At 43.9% G+C, this 23,170-nt stretch overlaps 1 protein-coding gene across 5 annotated transcripts in view; it reads left to right on the top strand.

Moving 5' to 3' along the window:
* The window catches only part of ARHGAP10 (Rho GTPase activating protein 10), a 321,959-nt gene that overhangs the window by 220,779 nt on the left and 78,010 nt on the right, over window positions 1–23,170 (top strand). For all 5 annotated transcript variants that reach the window (XR_003002000.1, XM_024736121.1, XM_024736122.1 and 2 more), the window contains 2 exons: window positions 7,160–7,265; window positions 8,685–8,844. Coding sequence is in view for 4 of the 5 variants with exons in the window: in XM_024736121.1 (XP_024591889.1) it covers window positions 7,160–7,265; window positions 8,685–8,844 (266 nt within the window). In the remaining variant the exon portion in view is untranslated. The remainder of the gene's footprint in view (window positions 1–7,159; window positions 7,266–8,684; window positions 8,845–23,170) is intronic.

The following is a 23,170-nucleotide window of genomic DNA, read 5'->3' as shown; positions in this document are numbered from 1 at the left end:
TGTTTGCGTTCTGCTTTATCATGTGCCTGTTCATTTCCTAGCCTTTTCCCTCCCCTCCCTTTAGCAACAATGTGTTCTGTGTTGTAAAATCTCATTCCTCTCTCTCAGACACTACTCCTGGAAGTGTAAATTGGCGCAAACTTAACTTTACAAACATTGGGAGCGATCTAAATATTCATAAAATTGATGGTGTGCACTCCATTTAAAGGCATGGAGAGATGTCCATTATATATATATATTTTTTTTAATTAATTAATTTTATTATTTAATTTTGGCCACGTTGGGTCTTTGTTGCTGCACGTGGGCTTCCTCTAGCTGTGGCGAGCGGGGGCTACTCTTCGTTGCGGTGCGCGGGCTTCTCGTTGCGGTGGCTTCTCATTGTGGGGCATGGGCTCTAGGAACACGGGCTCAGTAGTTGTGGTGCATGAGCTAAGCTGCTCTGTGGCATGTGTGGGATCTTCCTGGAGAAGAGCTCGAACCCATGTCCCCTGCATTGGCAGGCGGATTCTTAACCACTGCGCCACCGGGGAAGTCCCTCCATTATATATTAAATGAAGTAGGTTGTTTGAACATCTCATTACAAAAAAGGAAGGAAAACTCTGAAATGATTAAATTTAAAAGTTACTAGGGTAGCCACTATAGAGAGCAGTATGGAATGTCCTTAAGATTCTAAAAATAGAGATACCATATGATCCAGCAATCCCACTCCTGGGCATATATCTGGGAAAGATGAAAACTCTAATTCGAAAAGATATATGCACCCCAGTGTTCATAGCAGCACTATTTACGATAGCCAAGACATGGAAGCAGCCTAAATGTCCATCAACAGATGAATGAGTAAAGAAGATGTGTGTGTATACACACATACACACACACAATGGAATATTAGCCATAGAAAAGAATGAAATAATGCCATTTGTAGCAACGTGGATGGACCTAGAGATTATCATACTAAGTGAAGTAAGTCAGAAAGAAAAAGACAAATACAATATATCACTTACATGTGGAATCTAAAAAAAATGATACAAATGAACTTATTTACAAGACAGAAATAGACTCACAGACATTGAAAATAAACTTATGGTTACCAAAAGGGAAAGGGGAGGGGGAAATAAATTAGGAGCTTGGGAGTAACAGGTACACACTACTATATATAAAATAGATAAACAACAAGGACCTACTGTATAGCACAGGGAATTATATTCAATATCTTGTTGAAAAAGGATCTGAAATAATTTAAAAAATTACTAGCTTATCTTAGGTTGAGATTTACTGTGTGAGTAACTTTAAGGAACTTTTTGCTGAAACATAACAGAAATGTGCACAAATAATAAGTGTGCAGCTTGATTTTCAGAGTCAAGATAGCCATGTAATCGGCCCCCAGATCAAGAAATAGAACATTGGGGAATTTCCTGGTGGTCCAGTGTTTAGGATACTGCGCTTTCACAGCCGAGGGCCCGGGTTTGATCCCTGGTTGGGGAACTAAGATCCCACAAGCCAAGTGGTGCAGTCAAAAAAAAAAAAAAAAAAAAGAAGGCCCTGCCCGGGGGGCGGAGGGGTGGAGAGCCCCCCTGCCGATGCAGGGGACATGGGTTCGTGCCCCGGTTGGGGAGGATGCCACATGCCGCAGAGTGGCTGGGCCCGTGAGCCATGGCCGCTGAGCCTGCGCATCTGGAACCTGTGCTCCGCAACGGGAGAGGCCGCGACAGTGAGAGGCCCGCGAACCGCAAACAAAACAAAACAAAACATTGTCAGAAGCCCTTCCTGATACCCACACGGTCACCATCCACCCCCATGATATGTGAGCACACTCCTGACTTCTGACACCACAGGTGAGGGTTGCTGCCTTTGACCTTTTCTGTAAATGGAATCAAACATAATATACCAATGTGTCTGGCTTCTTTTGCTTATCTTGTGAGATTCATTCCTGTTGAGTGAATCAATGGATCATTCACTCTCATTGCAGTACAGTATTCCATGGTATGAATATACCACCACCCTCCTGTTCTGCTCTTGATGGGTACTTGAGTTGCTTTGGTTTTGGACTGTTACCAAGGGTGCTGCTGCCGAGAACATTCTGCCATGTGTCCTTTAGTGAATGGTCCTATGAATGACATTTTGGGGTCGTTGGGAATGTGTGTGTTCAACATTAGTAGATACTGCCTAACTAACAGTTCTCCAGAGTGGTTGTACCATTTAATTATTCCCACCCAGTTACTCTATGACAGTTCCAGTTTCTTCGTGTCCTTGCCCAAGCTTAATATTCACTTAAAGCCATCCTGATGGGTGTATAGGAATCCTTTATTGTGGTTTTAATTTCTGTTTTTCTGATAACTAATGAGGTTTAGTGCTTTTTCCATACACTTATTGGTGGTATGGCTGTCCCCTTTCATGAAGTTTCTGCTCCATGCTTTTCCCTGTTTTTCTTTTGGGTTCTCTCTCTCTTTTCTGATTTGTAGGAGTTCTGTGTAATCTGATTGCTTGGTCTTTCTCAACTCTATATGTTTCAGATTTTTAGTGTTTTTTTCAACTGAATTTTTATTTTATCTATGTTTCCTAAAATTTTAGCAGAAAAGATATTTAATTTTTACAATGATAAGAAGGTGAAACTATTATCGTTTTGAAAAAAAAAAATTCCCTAAGTCAAGCAGAGAAAGATAAATACTGTATCATTTCACTTATTTGTGGAATTAAAAAAAAAAAATCCAAAACAAAAAACCCAAGTTCATAGGTACAGAGAACAGATGGATGGTTGACAGAGGTGGGAGGCCAGGGGGTGGGCAAAGTGGGAGAAGTGGGTCAAAAGGTACAGACTTCCAATTATAAGGTAAATGAGAAAAAAAAAAAAAAGATAAATGAGTCATGAGGATGTAATGTACAGCATGATGACTATAGTTGCTAATACTGTATTGTATATTTGAAAGTTGTTAAGAGAGTAGATCTTTTTTTTATATAAATTTATTTTATGTATTTATTTTTGGCTGCATTGGGTCTTTGTTGCTACACGTGGGCTTCTCATTGCAGTGGCCTCTCCTGCTGCGGAGCGCGGGCTCCAGGCACGCGGGCTTCAGTAGTTGTGGCTTGCGGGCTCTAGAGCGCAGGGTCAGCAGTTGTAGCACATGGGCTTAGCTGCTCTGTGGCATGTGGGATCCTCCCGGACCAGGGCTCGAACCCGTGTCTCCTGCATTGGCAGGCGGACTCCTAACCACTGCGCCACCAGGGAAGTCCCAAGAGAGTAGATCTTAAAAATTCTTATCACAAGAAAAAAAATTGGTAACTTATTGTGGTGATCATTTTGCAGTGTATCCAAATATTGAATCACTATGTTGTACACCTGAAACTAATATAATGTTACATGTCAATTGCACCTCAGTTATAAAAACCAAACAAAAAAGCCCCACCAAATTCCCTGTTCTTTTTTTTTTTACATCTTTATTGGAGTATAATTGCTTTACAATGGTGTGTTAGTTTCTGCTTTATAACAAAGTGCATCAGTTATACATATACATATGTTCCCATATCTCTTCCCTCTTGTGTCTCCCTCCCTCCCACCCAAATTCCCTGTTCTTGATCTGCTTTATCTTTCCCCTTCCCTTCCCTTTCTTCTGTTTTGAACCATTGGTCTGAAATCCCACCATCCCCATCCTCTTCAGCACTTCACTCTTTAACCTCCTTTTTTGTAAAAATTGGTAAATTTAGCTGTGGCCCCTTCTCTGTCTTTCAATTCCCCAGTCTCCCGTAACTCTGGATAGCACTAGCTCCCCAGTCTTTGCAGGTTTCTTCTCACTTGACTTTCTGATGACCCTGAAACTCCCTGGTCCTCTTGTCTCTTCCTCCTCCTGTGCTTTGCTTAGCTCCCTGGGCATCTCCCCTGTACGTCTTTGGAGCTCTTTTCCCCACCGCGTCCTCTGTTAGCCTCTAAAGTACTCGGGCAGTCTTGGCCACGTGCTGGAGGTCACACCCTTTGGAGAGCGTGGCTGGCCTTCAGCTCTAAAGCTTCCCTCTAAAGCTCTTCCCCTTCCCAGATACCTGCTAGAATACCAGCCCCTGAATGTCACTTTCTCCATCACTTCCACCATTATCTTCCTCCCCAAACCCGCTTTGCCTCCTGGGTTCCTGTCTGTCAGCAGAACTGACCATACTGCCAGGTAACCAGGACATGAAACGTCGGTCATCTTTGCCTCTTTCCTTTGACCCATAGCCGGTCTGAGGCTAAATCCTGTCAATTCTACCTCTTCCATAGTACCTCTGACATAAGAGGAACACAGACATCAACAGTGACGTGAACAGCATCAGCAGTGACTGCTAACAGCGGTCCAGTGCCTCTGTATGCCAGGTGCTGGGGCTAAGTGCTTTAAAGATGCCGCCTCACGGAATCTCAAGTGGCCTTCTGAGGTAGTGCTATTCGCTTCATTTTGCAGGTGAGGACCCTGAGGCCCAGCGAGGTTAGGTAACTTGCCCAAGGCCACTTAGCTCTCACTTGGAAGCGGTGATTCTACCATCTGACTGCAAACTATACTTCTTTGCTCTATTTCCTTATTTGTAGTTTGATCCCTTTCCCCACCCCAGTCCCCGCCCCTTCCTGCCTCAATACTTCTTGACCACATAGCTGTTCCCTCTTAGTTTGCTCTTTTCCCCATTCTAATTCATCCTCTACAAATGTCAGGTATGTCTTCCCCCCAGTTTAACTCTCCTCATATCCCTTCCTTGCTTTACTTGCAGTGACTAATTTAGAAGCAACCAGTAAAGACAAGTTCTCTTTTTTAACTAATTTTTATTGGCGTATAGATGATCTACAATGTTGTGTTAGTTTCTGCTGTACAGCAAAGTGAATCATTTATACATATATCTACTCTTTTTTAGATTCTTTTGCCAGGTAGGTCATTACAAAGTATTGAGCAGAGTTCCCTGTGCTATACAGTAGGTCCTTATTAGTTATCTATTTTATATATAGTAGTGTGTATATTGTCAATCCTGATCTCCCAATTTATCCCTCCCCCCACTTCCCCCTTGGTAACCATAAGTTTGTTTTCTACATCTGTGACTCTATTTCTGTTTCGTAAATAAGTTCATTTGTACCATTCTTTTTTAGATTCCACCTATAAGCGATATCATATATTTGTCTTTCTCTGTCTGACTTACTGCACTCAGTATGAAAGTCTCTAGGTCCATCCATGTTGCTGCACATGGTATTATTTTGTTCTTATTTATTATTATTTTTTAATTTATATATGTATATATATTTTTATTTTGTTCTTTTTTATGGCTGAGTAATATTGGTCTTTATGGACCAGAGTTTGGCCCTGACCACCTTTATGTAAGCTTAGGAGCGGTCTCTGAATAGGCTGTGTATTTTCTCACACTGTTTGCTGAATCCAGAATGTACCCCACACTCCTTAGTTCCACCCTTCCCTGAAACCTCTCCCGTTCTTCAAGCCCTGACTCAAACATTCTCCCTTATGCGAAACCTTTCTGAGCATCCCTGGCAGCTCTCTGTGAACTTCCATAGCGATTTGTAACCTTCCTTCCTGCTGTGGTAAACGGAGCACCTAGTTCTTATGGGTCACTTCTTTGACACCCCTGACAACTCTAGCATAATTCTCAATAATAAGCATTTTATCGATTTGTCCCATAATATTCTATCAACACAATAAAGGGAATTTGGGCACATTGTTCGTAAGAGCCATGGATGATCATTAATACCAAAGTCTAAGGGATAAAGGTAATATATTCAATATTTGTTCGCTAGAGCTGCTGTGACAAAGTATCACAAACCAGATGGCTTAAAACAGCAGAAATTTATTCTCTCACAATTCTAGAGGTGAGGTCCCAAATCAGGGTGTCAGCAGAGCCATGCTTCCTTGGAAGGCTCTAGGGAAGGAGCCTTGCCCCATCCACCTTCTGGTGTTTCCTGGCAGTCCTTGGCATTCCTTGGCTTGTAGGCGCATCTCTTCAATCTCTGTCTTCATTGATACATGATACTCTCCCGTATGTCTGCCTTCATGTGGCCATCTTCCCTCTATGTCTTTGTTTTCTTATCAGGATACCAGTCCTTGGATTAAAGGACCACCCTGCCCCACTGTGGTCTCATTTTAACTAACGATATCTGCAGTGACCTTATTCCAAATAAACACTGTCAAGTACGTCTCATTATTCTAATGTTTTGACATCTGGGGCTTGACTGACCCTGGGGAGACTGCCCTTCCTGGGGCTAACCAATTCCTAGAGATATTTAACCTGAGCACACTTTCCAAGTGCAGACTAACCAATCCAGAGCCCGTTTTTCCCTCCCCGACCCCAGCTTTCGGGTTCTAACACTCCAGACCAATATTCTTCTACCTTAACTGCCTCAGAGCCAGGAACCAGGTAATCAGGAACAATCTCTATACCCCCGAGCCTGCTGAAAAAATTCATAGCAACCAGTCTTAAGCCTGCTTACCCTGCCTTGCCTGTTCCTTCACGTGGATACTGCAATAAACCCTCTTGCCCACATTTTCCTTTTGCTCATTGCCTCCTGACCTCCCCGGTGCTTCCCCATGCGGCCCTGCATGCCATGCCATGCCTCCCGTTTCTAGGGATCTGTGAGGACAAGCATCTTCGTTCCTGAGAGTTGTTTCCATGTCTGCGTGTCTTACCACACCTGATAAAAACAAATCCCTGGTACATTTAAAAATAGTCGCATTCTGAGATACTGGGGTGGAGGAGGGTTTGCAGTTTCAGCATATCATTTTGGGGGGATAAAGTTTAACCCATAAAAGGGAGGAACCTAATCCTGGTATTTTATTTACATTCCAATGTGGGGCAGTGACCCAGTGACTAGACTCTTCAGGTAAGTGAGGAGCAGACTTGAGGTGCAGCGTGCCAGAGGGAGAATCCGTAGTCGCCCTCTCTTCTTAAATATCAGCAGAGGGAAAGGCACTAATTGCAGCCCCGCTGACATTACGTCATAGGGGGAGGCTTAGAAGATTCATAATAGGGAGAAAGATGGATGGATGGATTTTCTTTTCCTTTGAAAAGTGGCAAAATACATGTAAATTATCTGCTTGAAGATTTAACGGATGAGCTATTGTAATTGTTTTTAGGAATATATTTGATTCTGAGTTCTCTGCTAACCACTTTTTTTCTTTTTCTTTTCTTTCTTTTTTTCTTTTCTTAAAAGAAAGCGGCAGCCCAGAATCTCGTGTTAACGCTATCCATTTCTTGGTACACAAACTGCCGGAGAAAAATAAAGAAATGTTGGATATTCTGGTGAAACACTTAACAAAGTAAGCCTCTTTTTCTTCCGAACTTGCTTTATTTTGCTCTGGGCACCGTGCGGTGGTGTCAGATATGTAACACTTGGAGCTGGGGCTGTTTACACAATACCAGGGACCACACCTGCGAGGGCAGGCTGGACACTTGCCTTATTGTGTGTGTTTTGGACAAGAGTGATGAAATATGATGCTTTCATGAAGTCGTATAATTATTTGCTTAACGTCACTGCCAGCAACTCAGGGTTTGATTTGAAGTAAGAAAAGAGAATCTTATACATTTCCCTGCTTACAGATTCTGGAAATGTGATTATAAGCCTGTTAGCAAATTTAGCTTTGGTTTCACACCTACCTAACTCTGAGTCTGAACATGTCCTTCAAGTTTGTTTAATCCAATAATACGTAGTTATTTCATAGGATCCAGTTTATTCCTTTCACTCCCTCTTTACAAAGCAAGCAAAAACTAAGAATTCAGTGGGAAAATTAGCTCTTTCTTCATATATAAAGGACTCCTAGATCACTGTAATTGTAAAATTTTAGAGGTGGGAGGAAGCTGAGGAATGCTGTGTTTTACAACTCATATTTCACATGAAAAAGCAACTGAAGGCCAGAGGATATTATGAGTTTCCAAGGGTCCTACTGCTAGTAAAGCTGTTCATTCATTTGGCCAGAAAGTATTGGTTGAATGCCTTCTTAAGGTGCTAGCTGATACGAAGATACACAGTTGAACAAGATAGACAAAGTCCCTACTTTCATGAAGTCCCTTCTTTCTAAGACGGAAAAGATAATAGACATTAAAAATAAAAATATAAAATAATTTCAGGTGATAAATGGTAAAAAGACCAAGTAGAGTGAGGGATAAAGAATATATGTTGGGTTTTGGACTATAAAGTGGGTTGTTATGGAACTTCGTTTCTGAGGATGAGACCTTTTGAGTTGAGACCCGAATTAGGTTGCAGGGCTGCTGAGAACAGTTGTCCAGGTTGTTCACTGCACAATGGTACTGGGAGAGGGATGAGTTGGGTGTTCTGATCAAGCTCTGTGTGCTTGTGAAGGTGATTCTTACAAAGGTGCCATGTGGTCTAGTAGTGCCTGGAAGCGAGGGTATAATGACCTGGGGAAAGAAGCAATGTTCTAAGTAGAAAGGAACAGTAAATGAAGGTGTTCAGAGACACAAGCTTAGCATACACATAGAATTATTAAGAAAGATGCTGTGGTTAAGCAGAGCATCAAAGAAAGGGAGGTAGGAAGGTAGGCAGGGACCCCATCACATGGGGCCTTGCCAGATGCGGTGATCTCAGTGGCAGACACTGAGGACAGTTGAGTCTGGCTCCTTGTTTTTAGGGAAATACAGAGTTGCAAAATACTCTACATGCCACAGTTATTGCCCCTTCTTTTAACCAGAGACCTTTCTTCCCCCCCTCATCTTATTAGTGTTTCAAATCACTCCAAGCAGAACCTCATGACCGTGGCAAATTTAGGAGTGGTGTTTGGACCAACTCTGATGAGGCCACAGGAAGAAACTGTTGCTGCCATCATGGATTTGAAGTTTCAGAATATTGTCGTGGAAATTTTAATTGAAAACCATGAAAAGGTAAAAGTGCTTTTTTTTTTTTTCCAGAAGGGAATTCCTGTTTTGGGCTCGTCCCTGTGTGAGGTACAACTGTCCTCTTAGATTTTCCTTCTCTCTCTTTTTATTTAATGATTTTATTATATGATGGTGAGCCTGGTTCTGAGAAGTCCTCATGGAGCTTCTGTCTTTGGATGGAGTTCCACAAATCTGAAGCTTACCCGGTCTTCTGTTATCTCACTGGTTTAAGGAAGCAAGGTTGAATCTGGATGCAAACGAATATCGGCAGTGTCATTGTGGACTGTTTATGTTTTTTGCTGCCTTTGTTCCTATCCTTGGATTTCTCACTGAAATTCTGTTTACTGTAACACAGGGAAAACATTTTTTGTCTATCTGTATCACACTCTCCCCAGAAAAACACACACAACTGTCCCTCTCCCTTCAATTGTGCTAACAATTTCAGGGGATTCACAGCATCCTCAAACCCGGGGCCTCCAGGTTGAGAATCTCTGGTTTAAAATGAATCTTAGGTAACATATCCTGTTGTTTGTTTCTCTGTATTCAAGGGAATACATGATTTTTCAAAATACAATAGACTCTTTCAAGAACTTTTAGATATTTTCCCCTCCTTTATTCTGTTCATATAGATCAGGACCTTGCTAATAACTTTCCTCACTTTTAAGATAGGGAATTGGAAAACTTAAAATGCTTGTTCAACAACTTTAATTGTTTATAAATTTTCTAAAATTTTGAGATTGCGTTATATGCCAAGCATGTATTAGGTGCTGGGAGGTGAAGATGAACATTACAGTCCCTGATGGAAAGCGGTTCACGATCTAGGGGGTTGAGCCCTGTTTCGGGACTTGTGTCCCACAGCACACATCCCTGTCTAACATATTATGCAATCGACTTATTTTTCTAGTTGTTATCTATTTCTTTCTTCTAGATCTTTGAGGGCAAAGATCTTTTTGCACATTTAGAATAATACCTGGTATTCCTTAGGTACTTGGTTAGTATTTATTTGGTGAAGTAATGGATTCAATGAAATTTCTGGGGGTCAGGGGAGTGGGAAAGAGACAGATGAAGAGAGGTGTAGTCTCGCACAAGTGTTGCGAGAACATTTCTTGGATTCTTGTTGCATTTGCTGTTGTCTAGAGCAATTCTAGTTGGTGCAAATATCGATTCCCTCTGAAAAGCTAGGCTTGAAACCTGGTTAGAGATTTGCTTTATCCGTATGGTAAAAGCAGCTTGTTTTGTGAGTGTCAGACATTGGTGGGGTTTTTGGTTTTGTTTTTTGGTAGCTAGTGGTGCATTTATGCCTCCTCTTATGGCCCCATCAAAGTGTCATTAATGTGTACGGAAGTATCCAGACAGCTTCAGGGCACAATGGCTACTATTCATTTTGAGAAAAAGAAATAATTAGACTATAAGCTTCGAGGCAATGTTTAGGAGCGCAACTATCATTAGATTAAATCCGAATTAAGAGAACTTTTATCCAATTTATTTGTGAAAATACTGGTTCTGGGTCTTGCTCTTGGATAAAAGGTTCTCCATCTAATGCCGTAGCTTCCGATTTTCTTCTCTTATTTGAAGCTGGGAAGATAAGTACACAATTTTTTTCTGCTGGGAAATAGATAGGGCTGCTTTCACCTTGTTAACCAATCTTATAGGAATTCCAAGTGGCATTGGTGAGCCAATTATAATAGTTAACAGCAGATGGAACTGGACCCACTCTCGGAGATGGAGCTTTATTGAACGAAGTAGAGGGCTTTCGGTTCTCCCTTTCGGTGGCCAGGCTAGATAGTGCTGTGAACGCACAACCAATACTGATTGCAGTCCTGAGGTTTCCTACCAAGAGGAGGTGAGATATTGACTTTCAGATTCTTCATTGAGTGTGTGAGTTTAGCTTTGGAAGCAGAGGGTTGCTTGGGGCTGGGTAGGGGCAGTTAGCTTGGATTAGTGAACATTTTTGAGAACTTAATATCCCTATTACCCCTTTATTCACCCCTTCAATTTCATCCTTGTCCACTGTCACTGTCACTGTCACTCGCAGCTCATTGTTCATGCTCAAGTGGTCTTCACTTCAGAGTCCAGGCTCTGCTATGCGGAGGAGTATTTCTGCTAGCAAGGGTGATTGCGTAGAAACACCTTGTAGGGATGTCCGGCCCCAGCTGAGCCATACGTTTCCCTGACAACTGATCCACATGCACCACCCAAAGGAGCTGGTGTATTACTTGAATGTAGTGAGGGAGAGATACGGCTCCTCTTAATGTTTGAGAACAAAGAGAAAAAGAGAGAGGGAGGAAGGATAGCAAATGTTAAAAAGAATAGTCTCGTGAGGAAGGAAACAAAATTATAATGGAAAAAAAGGAGGGGAAACTAGCAATGAAATGAAACGGCCTAGGTGGTGTCTATGAAGGAGAAGGAATTGGGGGGGGTAATGATAGTAGAAGGAAAATGTTTTCTTTTCCTCAGTTACTTATTTTTCTTCCCTAGGAATGCGAAAAATGTCAACTCTGACTAGGAAAGTCACTACGTCAGAAAAGGAAGCTTTCAACATATAATTAAAGCAAGAAAGCTCCAGATTAATTTTGGAGTTAGAGAAAGACCCTTGGTTAATCTGCTTTGGAGATCACATTTTATCCAAGCCTCTTTGTTGTTTTCATAAAATCCATATGTACTTTATAGGAAACTTAATCCATATGTTTTGGCTTCATTTCCACTCAGTACATTAAGATGTTGTTTTAAAAGAAGTGTTCGCGGGCCAAAAAAATTATAAAGTTCTTTCTTCCCTTGCAAACCAGAAAATTGCATTTCCCAGGTGGAAAGGGTACTGTGAAATTCCCAAGGATTTTCACATTGGGGTTGTGTGTCAGAAGTGTGTGAGTTCTGCATATGTTTTGTTCGTAAAGTATACAGTTGTCCCTTGGTATCGGGGGTGGGGGGGAATTGGTTCCAGGATCCCCTGCAGATACCAAAATCCACGGATGCTCAGGTCCTTTATATAAAATAGCAGAGTATTTACATATAACCTATGCACATTCTCCCACATACTGTGTCATCTCTAGGTTACTTAAAATACCTGATACAGTGTAAATGCTATGTAAGTAGTTGCCAGCATGCAGCAAATGCAAGTTCTGCTTTTTTGGAACTTTCTGGAACCTTTTTTTCCAAATATTTTCGATCTGCTGTTGATTACATCCGCTAATGGGGAACCCACGGAGGACAGACTGTACTTGTTACGGATTAATTCAGTACATCTGTCATGAGTGCCTGCTCTGAATCAGACATGGTGTGAGATTTGGGAGAAGTGAAGACAGTCCTGTAGGGAAAAGAAGAAATGGTGGAGGGTAAGCGGTCTCACACAGATAAGAGAGAGAGCCGCCGAGACTCCCGAGGAGAGTTTATGTCCACCTGTGGGGAATCTGGAACGTTTCCTGAAGAGGTGATTTGAGTAGGTTTTAGAATGGAGTTTGAACAGGTGGAGGCGTTTTAAGGGGACACTTCAGGTGTGGGGCATCATGTCATCAGAGAAACAGAGCAGGTGTGTGTTCTGGGAACACGAGGCTCCTGTTGGCACAGGGGCGAGCTGTACAAGATGAGATTGGAAGGAGATCCGGGCCAGGTGTGGGGAGTTTCAGACGGCCACCTTAGGACTTTGGATCTAATTTTAGAGGTATCAGGGCCTCTCGTGGTTTTTAAGATTAAGCCTCTCGTGCTTAACCTGGCAGCAGGGTTGGCAACAGAAAGTAGAGGAATAAACAACCAGGTGAGAGGTCGCATGGCATGGTCGTGAGAGTGGTGAGTTACAGGTGGAGAGCATCAGTTTGTGAGGCGGGATAGACACAGTCCAGGCACTGCATTTGTACCTCAGAAGAAGGTGTTATAAATGATGCTGAATATTCCATCCTGGGAGAATATTGGTGTTATTAATGGAAGGAGGGGAAAAATGGGTTTGGGGCAGAAGGTGAGTTCCATTTATAACATGCAGAATTTTAGTTGTTGTCTGGATATCCAGCAAGATAAGCCCAGCAGACAGTTGGAGATGTGGGGCTCAACCTGGGGAGAGAATTTAGTGGGAGAAAATGTACCATATGGTGTAAAGACATGAGATAGATGTGAGAAAGAATTCCTTGGTGCGTCTGTTATATACGGTGTTTATCTCATATGACCTGTGTGTGTGTGTAACGCCCATTGCGTATATATATGTAATGGTATCCTTATATGTGTACAGAATTCATATTACATATCTTATCCCTTTATGCATGAGAAAAACCGAAGGGTAAAAGATCCCGTGCTCACGGCCACACAGCTAGTGAGTGGCAACGCCTGGGTTTGCACTGAGGATTGTCTGACCCCAAAGCTTTCATTGACTCAGAGAGGAGAAGAGCAATATCTTTGAGAAATAATGAGATTTTACTCTTAGTGATGAAAGAGGAGCCAGAAGAAGCCCAGGCGAGTTCAGTGTCAGGGTGGTCAAGGGGTGTTGTCAGTGATGCCAGTTGCTGTCAGGAGATGGGCAAGTATGAGGACTAGTGGAAGGCGTGTTCTCTCCAAGAGTGAGATGTCTGTTGAGAGCAACTTGTAAGGCCTTAAACGTGTGAGTGTTCAGGAATGGATGATAATAAGTCTGGATCTACTTCCAGTTTTTCCCATGTGACAGAAGAACAGATGGGGGGAAAAGTCAGAGCAGCCGTGACAGGGAAAGGAAGGATGACGGAGGACGCGTACACCTGCGTTGTCCACGGCTTGCTTATTATTCTCATATTCTGATCACCTGTTAGCTCACAGCTGGGGTGGGGGCTGTCTTTAGAGGAACTTCGTTAAACAGGAGTGTAAAGAACCCTGTCGAGTTACAGGATCTGTTTAAATTGAGCCTATTCTGCTATTTTATACATTTTTAATGTCATAAAAAAAATATATATTTATAATGTGACTCAGCCTTTTCTCTGCCCTGCCTCGGTCCCTCGGGGCCCTTGAAGATTCAGAAGAGCCTTTGAAAATCATAAAAAAAAAAAAAAAAAAAACCATATCAGGGTGGTTCTCTTTTCATATCTGCCTTGTTTTATGTTAATGTTTAAACTGCCAATTTATATAAAGCAAGGTACATAATGTTACTCTCAACCAAATCACTTTACAAAATACATGCCATAATGTAGTTATAATCCAGGTTATATTTCTCTTGTTAAGGATTTTCATTGGATTTTCAGTGTGATAGGTTGCTTTCTTGGTCACTGATTCTCTGAGGGTCAGTAGGTTATGAAGTTTTTAGGTTTTTTTCCTAGTATTAGCCTTTATGTAGTACAGTTTCTGTGGACCACAAGGTGCTAAGAGTTTGTTTACATAAAACTTTTCCGGACTTCCCTGTGGGCGCGGTGGTGGGCCCCCCCCCTGCCGATGCAGGGGATGCGGGTTCGTGCCCCGGTCCGGGAAGATCCCACATGCCGCGGAGCGGCTGGGCCTGTGAGCCATGGCCGCTGAGCCTGCGCGTCCGGAGCCTGTGCTCCGCAACGGGAGAGGCCACAACAGTGAGAGGCCCGCGTACCGCAAAAAAAAAAAAAAAAACTTGGTGAGGATTCCTGTAAGTGTGCTAAAAGAAGCATATTCACCTTTGAAGTGAGCTCTGTGTCAGTCTGTCTCGTTTTTCCTGGTGAGAAAACGGAGGCCGTTCGGGATGGTGACGCTTTGTTGGAAAAGGCTGACCACATTCTTGTTCACGAGTTTCTTCAGTAGATTGTGCTTTATCAAAGCATCTTTGTAACATAGGTTGCAGAGTTCTTGAATAGGCTGTGTCCTGCAGTCATAGAGGAACCTAGAGACAGTGAAGGTGAGAAGGACGAATACATTTCCCCTCAGGTGTCCAGAGTAATCCCCAGAATATTAAATTACATGCACATGGACAAGGGTATCCAGTGTTGCAGTGCATCACTTTTGTTAACCTTGGGACTGACTTTCTGGCCTGCATCCTCCTGTCTTTGCCAAAAGCTAGAAGAACGTGTCTCTGCTCCCAGGTTCATGGTGGGATGGATTCCCTGTTCAGGCCCCACCTGCAGTCCACGTGTGGTCTGTTTCTGGGTACAGGGCAGCCCGTTCCTCCATTCCTGAAGCTTCAGAAACCACACCCAGCCTGGCTCTCTCCTGCGGGTTGATCTCTGTCATCCTTTAATGCTAGTGAGGCCCAAGTGAGTAGCATGCAAACCATTTTTCACTGAGCGCGAGGAACCTTCCAGTCTTAGGGCATGCTTGTCATTTAATGGGGAAAAGAATTCTTTTTAAAAAAGAATCCAGCCTGAACTGCATCTTGATTGAGCTTTGCTGGCCCTGGGTTGCTAGGCAGCAGCGGTTTTCATGCGACAGGAAAAGAAATGTCTTAAGCACCAGCAACAACAATAAAACTCCAAAGTTTCTAAAAGTTGGTGTCTGCCTGAGTCACGACCACTCAGCCTAGAGGTCAAATCCTGCAGCAAGGATATTTGACAAATTTTCAAAGATTTTTTTTTTCTTTTCCCCTTGCAGTTTTCATAAATGTCCTCCTTGGCACAGCCATGAAAACGTACTTTACTGTTACATTTTTTTTTTTTTTTCTCAACAGGGCTGTGCGTTTTCTGGTGTGTTTAGAAAGAAGCTTTAAAAGCACAGAAAGCTTGGTCTTTCTCGTTCCTTTAAGGAGAGTTGGAAAATAATAATGACATTGTCTTCTGCTCTTTTTGTGTAGCTCCGGCATGGGATGTCTCTGCTGTGTGCTGTGCTATAGCTCTGGAGATGGTAGATAATATTTTCCCATGGGACTAGAGTGGTTTGATGCAAGCAAATTCTGTAACATTTTCCTGTCCAGTAGAGACAAGGCACTGGGACTGTCTCAGGAAGATCGAAGAGCTACGGTGTAGAAAGCGGGGCGGGGAGGTTTATTCTCTGTTGTCTAAGAAAGCATACTCGGTCCAAGTGAGTGGAACTTGCTGGGAGGTGAGTTTTTGATTCAACAGAAGGCAGAACTCCATAATATTTGTAATAATGAGACTGTGTTCCTAGTAGAGATGGGTCTGAGGAGTTGGAGGAAAGCTGGCAGATGGCTGAGGTCTGGCCCACTCTGAAAGTCTCGGCCAGAGACCTTGGAGACGCAGAGCTGCAAAGACAGGTCCTCCGAGCTTGTCTCAGCGCTTGGCAATTGACACTGAATCAGTGTTGGTAGCATTCAAAATGGTGAGGAGGAAACAATTTTATGTTGTTTATATTCCCAGCAATACCCAGAGTCCTTGGAAGGGAAAATAAGAATGTAAGCGTGAGGGGTGGGCGTGGCGTGGTGTGTGTGGGTGGGCCCTAGAGAAGCAACCTTGACTTTCCTTAGGGGACAGCAGAGTGTAGGGTGCTTATGGGCTTGGCTTTTGCATGGACAAAGCGCCCCCTTTTAACTTTTCTTTGTAAAATAAAGAAACCGGCTTTCAGAGCTGTCTCTTCCGTATCTCTCAAGACAAAGTTGAGAACAGTAATAATCTCAGCCAGGAGAGGGATGATTATGTGCTGGTACCTAGGCTCCGCTCCTCGTGTGACATTTTATTGAAATAATCTGCTGACAGTATCACAGAATGTAGCAGAGCCAGCTCAAAAGGAGAATTCCTTGGGTTGGAATCTCAGCTCCACCAAGTTGTGTGACTTTGGTGACCCGGGCCCCCCACTTAACCTCATCATCAGATTCCTCACCTGTGAAAGAGGAAAAGCCGAAGTACCTATCCAGCAGAGACCTGTGTTGAGGATGAGGTGAGCTGTTTTACAGATGAGGAAAACGAGGCTCAGTGAATTGCTCAAGTGGCCAGGCTGGGGTTTGAACTCCGTCTGTCTGCCTCCAAAGCCTACTCCTGACATCTACACTGTAGCTGTCCGATAATGTGTATGTAAATATGCACATTTCATATGAAACAACTGTAATGACTTATTTGTGTTTTTCAAAAGACTTTGTATTTTTTAGAACCGTTTTAGATTTATAACAGAATTGAGAGGAAGGTACAGAGATTTCCAGTACCACCCCCTCCGCCCCCATGCGTGCAGAGCCTCCTCCATTTGTTACAGCCAAGGGACCCACCCTGGCACGTCATTATCACCAGAGTTTACTTAGGGTTCGCTCTTGGTGTTGTACCTTCTTGGGTTAGGCCAAATGCGTATGACACGTATTCATCACGATCATCAGTGTGTTTTCACGGTTCTGAAAATCCTGTGCTCAGTCTGTTCATCTCCTCCCACCCATGCCCTCCCCACCCGCCAGCCTGGCCACCACTGACCTTTTTTTTTTTTTGCGGTACGCGGGCCTCTCACTGTTGTGGCCTCAGCAGTTGCGGAGCACAGGCTCCGGACGCGCAGGCTCAGCGGCCATGGCTCACGGGCCCAGCCACTCCGTGGCATGTGGGATCTTCCCAGACTGGGGCACGAACCCGTGTCCCCTGCATCGGCAGGCGGACTCTCAACCACTGCGCCACCAGGGAAGCCCATCCATCACTGATCTTTTTACTGTCTTTACAGTGTTGCCTTTTCCAGATGTCATATACTTGGACTCATACAGTGTGAGCCTTTTCAGATTGGCTTCTCTCACTGAGTACTGTGCATCTAAGGTTCCCCCACATCTTTTCACAGCTTGGTAACTCATTTCTTTTCAGCGCTGACTTGTTTGTATTTTGAGAGAACCAGGATGATTGTTATGTAAATGACTGTTACACCCAGTGGGTGAGGACGGGAAAGCAAACCCCTCTCACCTGGCCTTCTTCCCGCTGCTCAGGTGGCTTCCCTGTGACATACAGCCCACTTCTGAGATGCATTCTTTCTAGGCTCGGCAGGCAGGGTCAAGGCCTCTCAGCCTCACCATTGATGAAAGCTCTAGCTAAGCCCTGGTGACCCTCCTCGTCTTCATCACCATCAGCATCATTAATATAGGATAACAGGGCTTCCCTGGTGGCGCAGTGGTTGAGAGTCCGCCTGCCGATGCAGGGGACATGGGTTCGTGCCCCGGTCCGGGAAGATCCCACATGCCGTGGAACGGCTGGGCCTGTGAGCCATGGCCGCTGAGCCTGCGCGTCCGGAGCCTGTGCTCCGCAACGGGAGAGGCCACAACAGTGAGAGGCCCGCGTACCGCAAAATAAAAATTAAAAAAATAGGATAACAGTCTGCCTGATACTTATCGAGTGCTCATACTGTATTCTACATCATGATCTCGTTTAGTACCTGCTCAGTGACTCTATATGTCTAACGTCTCAGGTAGACGTTATCACCCTTATTTTACAATTTGGAAAATGGGGCTTAGGGTGAAATTCGTCCACGGTCACGCAGCTGGGAAATGGCGGCGCTGGGATTGGAACCCAGGACTGTCTGGCTCAGAGGTTGGAGCTGTCAAGCCTTCCACTCTACCGCTGCTCCTTCCATTCTAGATGGCTTTCAGTGGAAGGCTTTGAGTTCAGGGTCACTGCCTAATGGGCAGGGCTGCAACATTCTGATGCTCAGGAACAGCAGACCCGGAATATATGCAGATTGAACTACATCACTAAAAACAGTATTTTGATGTCTCACATATATTTTCAGATATCTAAACTTACACCGAATAGTATCAGTGGGAAAACATAAATATGGAGTTATCAGTTCAATAATGTGTAAAGAACTGATTTTTCAAAACTATAAACCAGAGGATTGAGAATAAGCCACATGTTTTTAGCAAAACCTTTAGAATTAAAAATGATAGGTTTGTATCATATAGTGTGTGTATTGTTGAAGCCTGTACCATGATAACATAGCCATTTGCATCAGTCTAGGATACTTGCAGAGAAAAGGGGTTTTTTTCCTCCTTCTTTCTCCTGGAAAGATCTCCTGCTGCTTTGTAGACAGGGCTGGGAAAAGGGCATTTTTCTAGACCGTCCCCCCTCATCTGTAGTGTCCTGTAAGTCATTTAGTACAGATATGTCCTAGCGGACAGCCCAGCCCCCAGCAGCTTGCTGTGGAGGTCGACCCCTCCAGCACATTTGTGTGACGTTGTGCTCCTCTTACTTAGGTCTGCTGATTTAGGCCAGCTGATGCAGAAGAGCAGACACGCTGGAATCTGGGCTGAGTGAGATTCTGTCTTCTAGAGATTTGGAGTTGGGATGTGGGGAAACGCAGCCCGTTACTGTGAGGTGGCTTTTGGGCTTGGGGCTGAAGAACCCCTGGGATGAGTCCAGTACCAAGTGGAGGAAGGCAGTGCTCTCGGAAGGATCGGGAAGCTGATCCCACGAGGGATGCAGAGGCGAGAAGCAGAGACTTGTTGGTTGACTCTTGATGGCCTCAAGCTCCTAATTCAGGCAAGTGTTGAGTTCCAGCTCTTTCTGCTTTCTGCTACTCCTTTTAATAAATCCCTGTTTAATTATGTCAGCTTGGTAACATTTAGGTTGCAACCGAGTCGTCTTTGGAGAGTGTGAGAAAATACACAGTGCAGGGTTCTGGCCAGTTTGATAAATTCACAGATGTTTATTCATTAGCTTTGCTTTTGGCTCGGTTTATGTTTCGGTGACTTCATGTAGCCCCTGTATGTCCTTGAGGTCAGCTGCTCCTTGCACCCAGTCCTTATGAAAACAGAGCAAGTGGGTCTGGTCGATGCAGTTTTAGGTAGAAACTGGTACTTTGAGGTCACCCAAATCTTAACTTGTTGGTTGGTTCCCATAACTATATGATTAGACCTTCTTTAACTTTCTTCTTCAGTTTTCTCCTCTTGGACCAAGGTTGAAACCGGAAATGGCTTTCTTCTCAATTCTCATATCATTTCTTTTTGGGCCAGGTAATTGTTTTCCTAATGCTTGGTCTCCAGTATTGTACCCCCCACTGTGTTCTTATACATCTCCCGGCAGGACGGTCCTCTGGTCTGCTGTTCAGTCAGTCAGTTGACATTTTAAAGTCCACTCATGCATCCAACATCCTTTTCCTCTATAAAGAGCAGTAGTTTTGAAGCCTTACTACATTAAGACCCACTTTGAAAATTTAAAGAAAGCTTTGGGTCCTGTTCCCAGAAAGCAGTATAGTATATATACACAAAAATATATACAATTTTAGGAATTTTGGGGACTCCCAGGTCAAGAACCTAGAACCATAGGGAAACCAAGAGCTGCAGGATAATCCATGAGGAGTTAAGGTCCAGAGCACTTCTTCAGGCTTGGCTTTTCTTGCCTTTTGCTGGTGACTTATTTTCCACACTTCTGCTCAGGAATTGGGTGGGGGTCAGGTAAGGATTCATACTTTATTTATTCTTTTTAATATCTTTATTGGAGTGTAATTGCTTTACAATGTTGTGTTAGTTTCTGCTGTATAACAAAGTGAATCAGCTGTATGTATCCATATATCCCCATATCTTCTCCCTATCCCACCCCTCTAGGTGGTCACAAAGCACCGAGCTGATCTCCCTGTGCTATGCGGCTGCTTCCCACTAGCTAGCTATTTTACATTTGGTAGTGTATATATGTCAGTGCCACTCTCTCACTTCACCCCAGAGGATGCATACTTTGTTTCCTATGTTCCCCACTTGGGACCAGCCACCAAGGAAACCTTTCATGGAAGTATTGATTGCTTGGCTGGGCCGTAGACAGAAGGAGTCCCCACGGAAAGGCATTGTGCTTAAAGAGCCAAAGGCAGCCCCTTTGTATTAGTTTGAGATGTGCTGGTGTTCAGACTTCTGCCACGGGGGGCAGAGGGTGGAAATCAGCTCGGGGGCAGATTGAAGAAGGCCCCTCTGTCCAGGTCAGGTCTTCCTACAGCAGCCTCGTTATCTCATTTGAATTCTTTTGCATTTCCCTGAAGTTAAACCCGTTTTGAAACCCCACTGCTGCATTTAGTCAGTGATAATTGACCATGTGCTAGTGTCTCAGCTCCTGCATCTTTAGTATAGCAAACACTGACATCCTACCCAACTGCCAAATGGGTAAACGAAGGGTTGACGGTCTTAGCTCATGGACCCTGGGGCGTAATTGTTCTCTTTCTCCTAGACTTCCATTCATCCTCCGATTTCCACTGGAGCTAAAAGTCAGAGTGGGTACAGTGACTGCTTGATGAAGCAGGCTGCCACTGAGGGTCCTCCAAATCGAGGTCTTCCCATGAAGTCTAGTGCTTGCCTCCTTGGGTGTGTCCGGGGTCCTCAAGACCACTCCTGTGGCCTGGGATTTGCTAGAAGGACTCATGGGACTCAGCGTGTGGTTGTACTCACAGCTTAGGTTTATCACCGTGATGTAGTGAGGACATACCAAGGAGAAGATGATGACACAGCTGGGGTCTGGAGGAATCACTGGAATTTTCCTTATGCTCTCACCTCCTCAGAGGGGTCACACACAGCGGACTCTTCCCCCAGCACAGAAAATGCAGCCACAAGCGTATAACGTGTCTGTTCAGGGAAGCGCCTTAGAGACTCAGTGCCTGTCGGGAGATAGTCATATCGGCATCCTTTGCTGAGCGGGTACCGAAATCCAGACTCCCAGAAGGAAAGCCAGTGTTCCGCATCACACCAGCGCGTGCACATTTATGTGGAGACGGTTGAGGCACAGTGGGCCCTCCTAAGCATTTGGGGAATGTTTCATTTCAGTTTAGAGAACTGTTGATCAGCCAAGTTCCCAGACGTCAACCAGGGACCAGCTTTGCAAGCAGGGTTTTCTAAGGATGGCCTTCCTAGGCCTGCCCCGTTTCCTCTTTTCTGTACACCGGGCATCTTTTACCTGCCACGGTGAGGAGCTTGAAGGGCAGCGGTGAGGGTGAGTTCCTATTTCTCCTGCAAGGATGTTCTCTGTCATTGGGATTCAGAGCCCTTCCTCTTTTGCTTTGGAAGCACCTTCCTTATTCAAGCAGGGAAGTGCCCATTGTCAGCACTGTTGAAAAGTGCGGGGTGAGTTTTGCCGAGGAGCACGGGAATCGAGAAGGATGTGGTCTGTGCAGGTTAAGTAAATTTCAAGCCATACCGCCTTATGTCACTGGATTAATTTGGCACAGTATGAAACATCCCTCAAAAGCCTTCCTTGTTTTAACTTTCCACTTGGTTGATTTCTCCATAAGGGTGACCCCAGAGGGCAGGAATCAGTTTTGTTAGCTTTGTTTCTGTTTTCAGCCTTAAGCTCTGTTGAGTGCTGTCTTTGGGACCCCGTGTTGTCTCAAGGATCAAGGTGCTATCATGTCTGTCCTGCCCCCTCCCTTTTGCATCTGGTCAAAACCCACCTCCCTGTCTCAGCTTGGGCATCGTGGTATCTGGGTGACACCGACACTCCTCAGATCCACTCCTTCCATTTAATCTTCTGGAATGTTCTTCAGAAAACCTTTCTGTTAGAAAATTTGAAGAAGTCCCTGCAGCCTTTAGTCCGTGTTCCTTAGGTGAGCTTTCCATCAAGTATTGACATTGTCTTCCTCCTCCCACGAGCTTTCTCAAGGTCATTATTTCTTTTCATGCAGATATTTGAAAAATTATTACTTAACTCGCCTTTTTTTTTGGGGGGGTGGATATCTTAATGATATCCATACTAAAAGTACCCCCTAATCCAGAGCGATTTAGGGGGAGGGTTGATTTTTTACTTCAGTCCTCCCCTGACCAGGTAGTGGTGAATTCTGTTGATCTTGAAGCAGAAGTGTGTGTTTGTTGTTACGCTAACATACAAGTATCTGGAATTCTAGAGTAGAGTAAAACCTAATCACCTAAAGCTTCCTAAAGATATGTATATACAGTACATAGCTTGGAATCTGCTTCAAAATAATCTGGGTGATGTGGATGAACTAAAATTGGTCATCGGTTAGTGACTGATGTAGGTAGGTGATGTGGACATAGGAGTTCATTATAGTATTATTTTTACTTGTATATATATGTCTGAAATGATTGATGATAAAAGTTAAGTGATCTGATATTTGGTGTTGGCATCATTTCTTTTACCCAGTTCAATATTCGTTCAACAAACATTTTAAAAGCTGCTCCTTGCCTTGTAGTATATGGACAGGGGCAAAAGATTTAAAAAAAAAAAAGCAGGTGTTGCTTTCCAGAAGTCCAGCATTTAGCAAAAAAGACAACAGTGCAACTAACTCTGACACAGCCGAAGTCTAGTTCCCTGGCCTCAAGATAATGTGTTTGAGTTTGGACCTCTGAGAAGCTAGTCGCTTTCTTTGTCCAAAGCCAGGTTAAGACCATTTCTGCACTGGAAAGACTTCATGTACTAGGCATCCCTTGGTGAACCACCTTAGTTGTTTCTTCAGAAGATGTTTACCCCTTCCATTCGCAGCAGTGAGCGAGGCCTGCAGGGGATAGGGTGGGTATAATTATGAAATGCAAGGTTCCTTTTCCTTAGCAGACTAGAATGTTCGGAAGAGGCTCGGCTCTAAGGGCTTCCTG

The sequence above is a fragment of the Neophocaena asiaeorientalis genome, unplaced genomic scaffold, assembly GCF_003031525.2.
Source record: "Neophocaena asiaeorientalis asiaeorientalis breed wild unplaced genomic scaffold, Neophocaena_asiaeorientalis_V1.1 scaffold7, whole genome shotgun sequence".
Lineage (NCBI taxonomy): Eukaryota > Metazoa > Chordata > Mammalia > Artiodactyla > Phocoenidae > Neophocaena > Neophocaena asiaeorientalis.
This window is presented reverse-complemented; position numbering and strand designations above follow the sequence as displayed.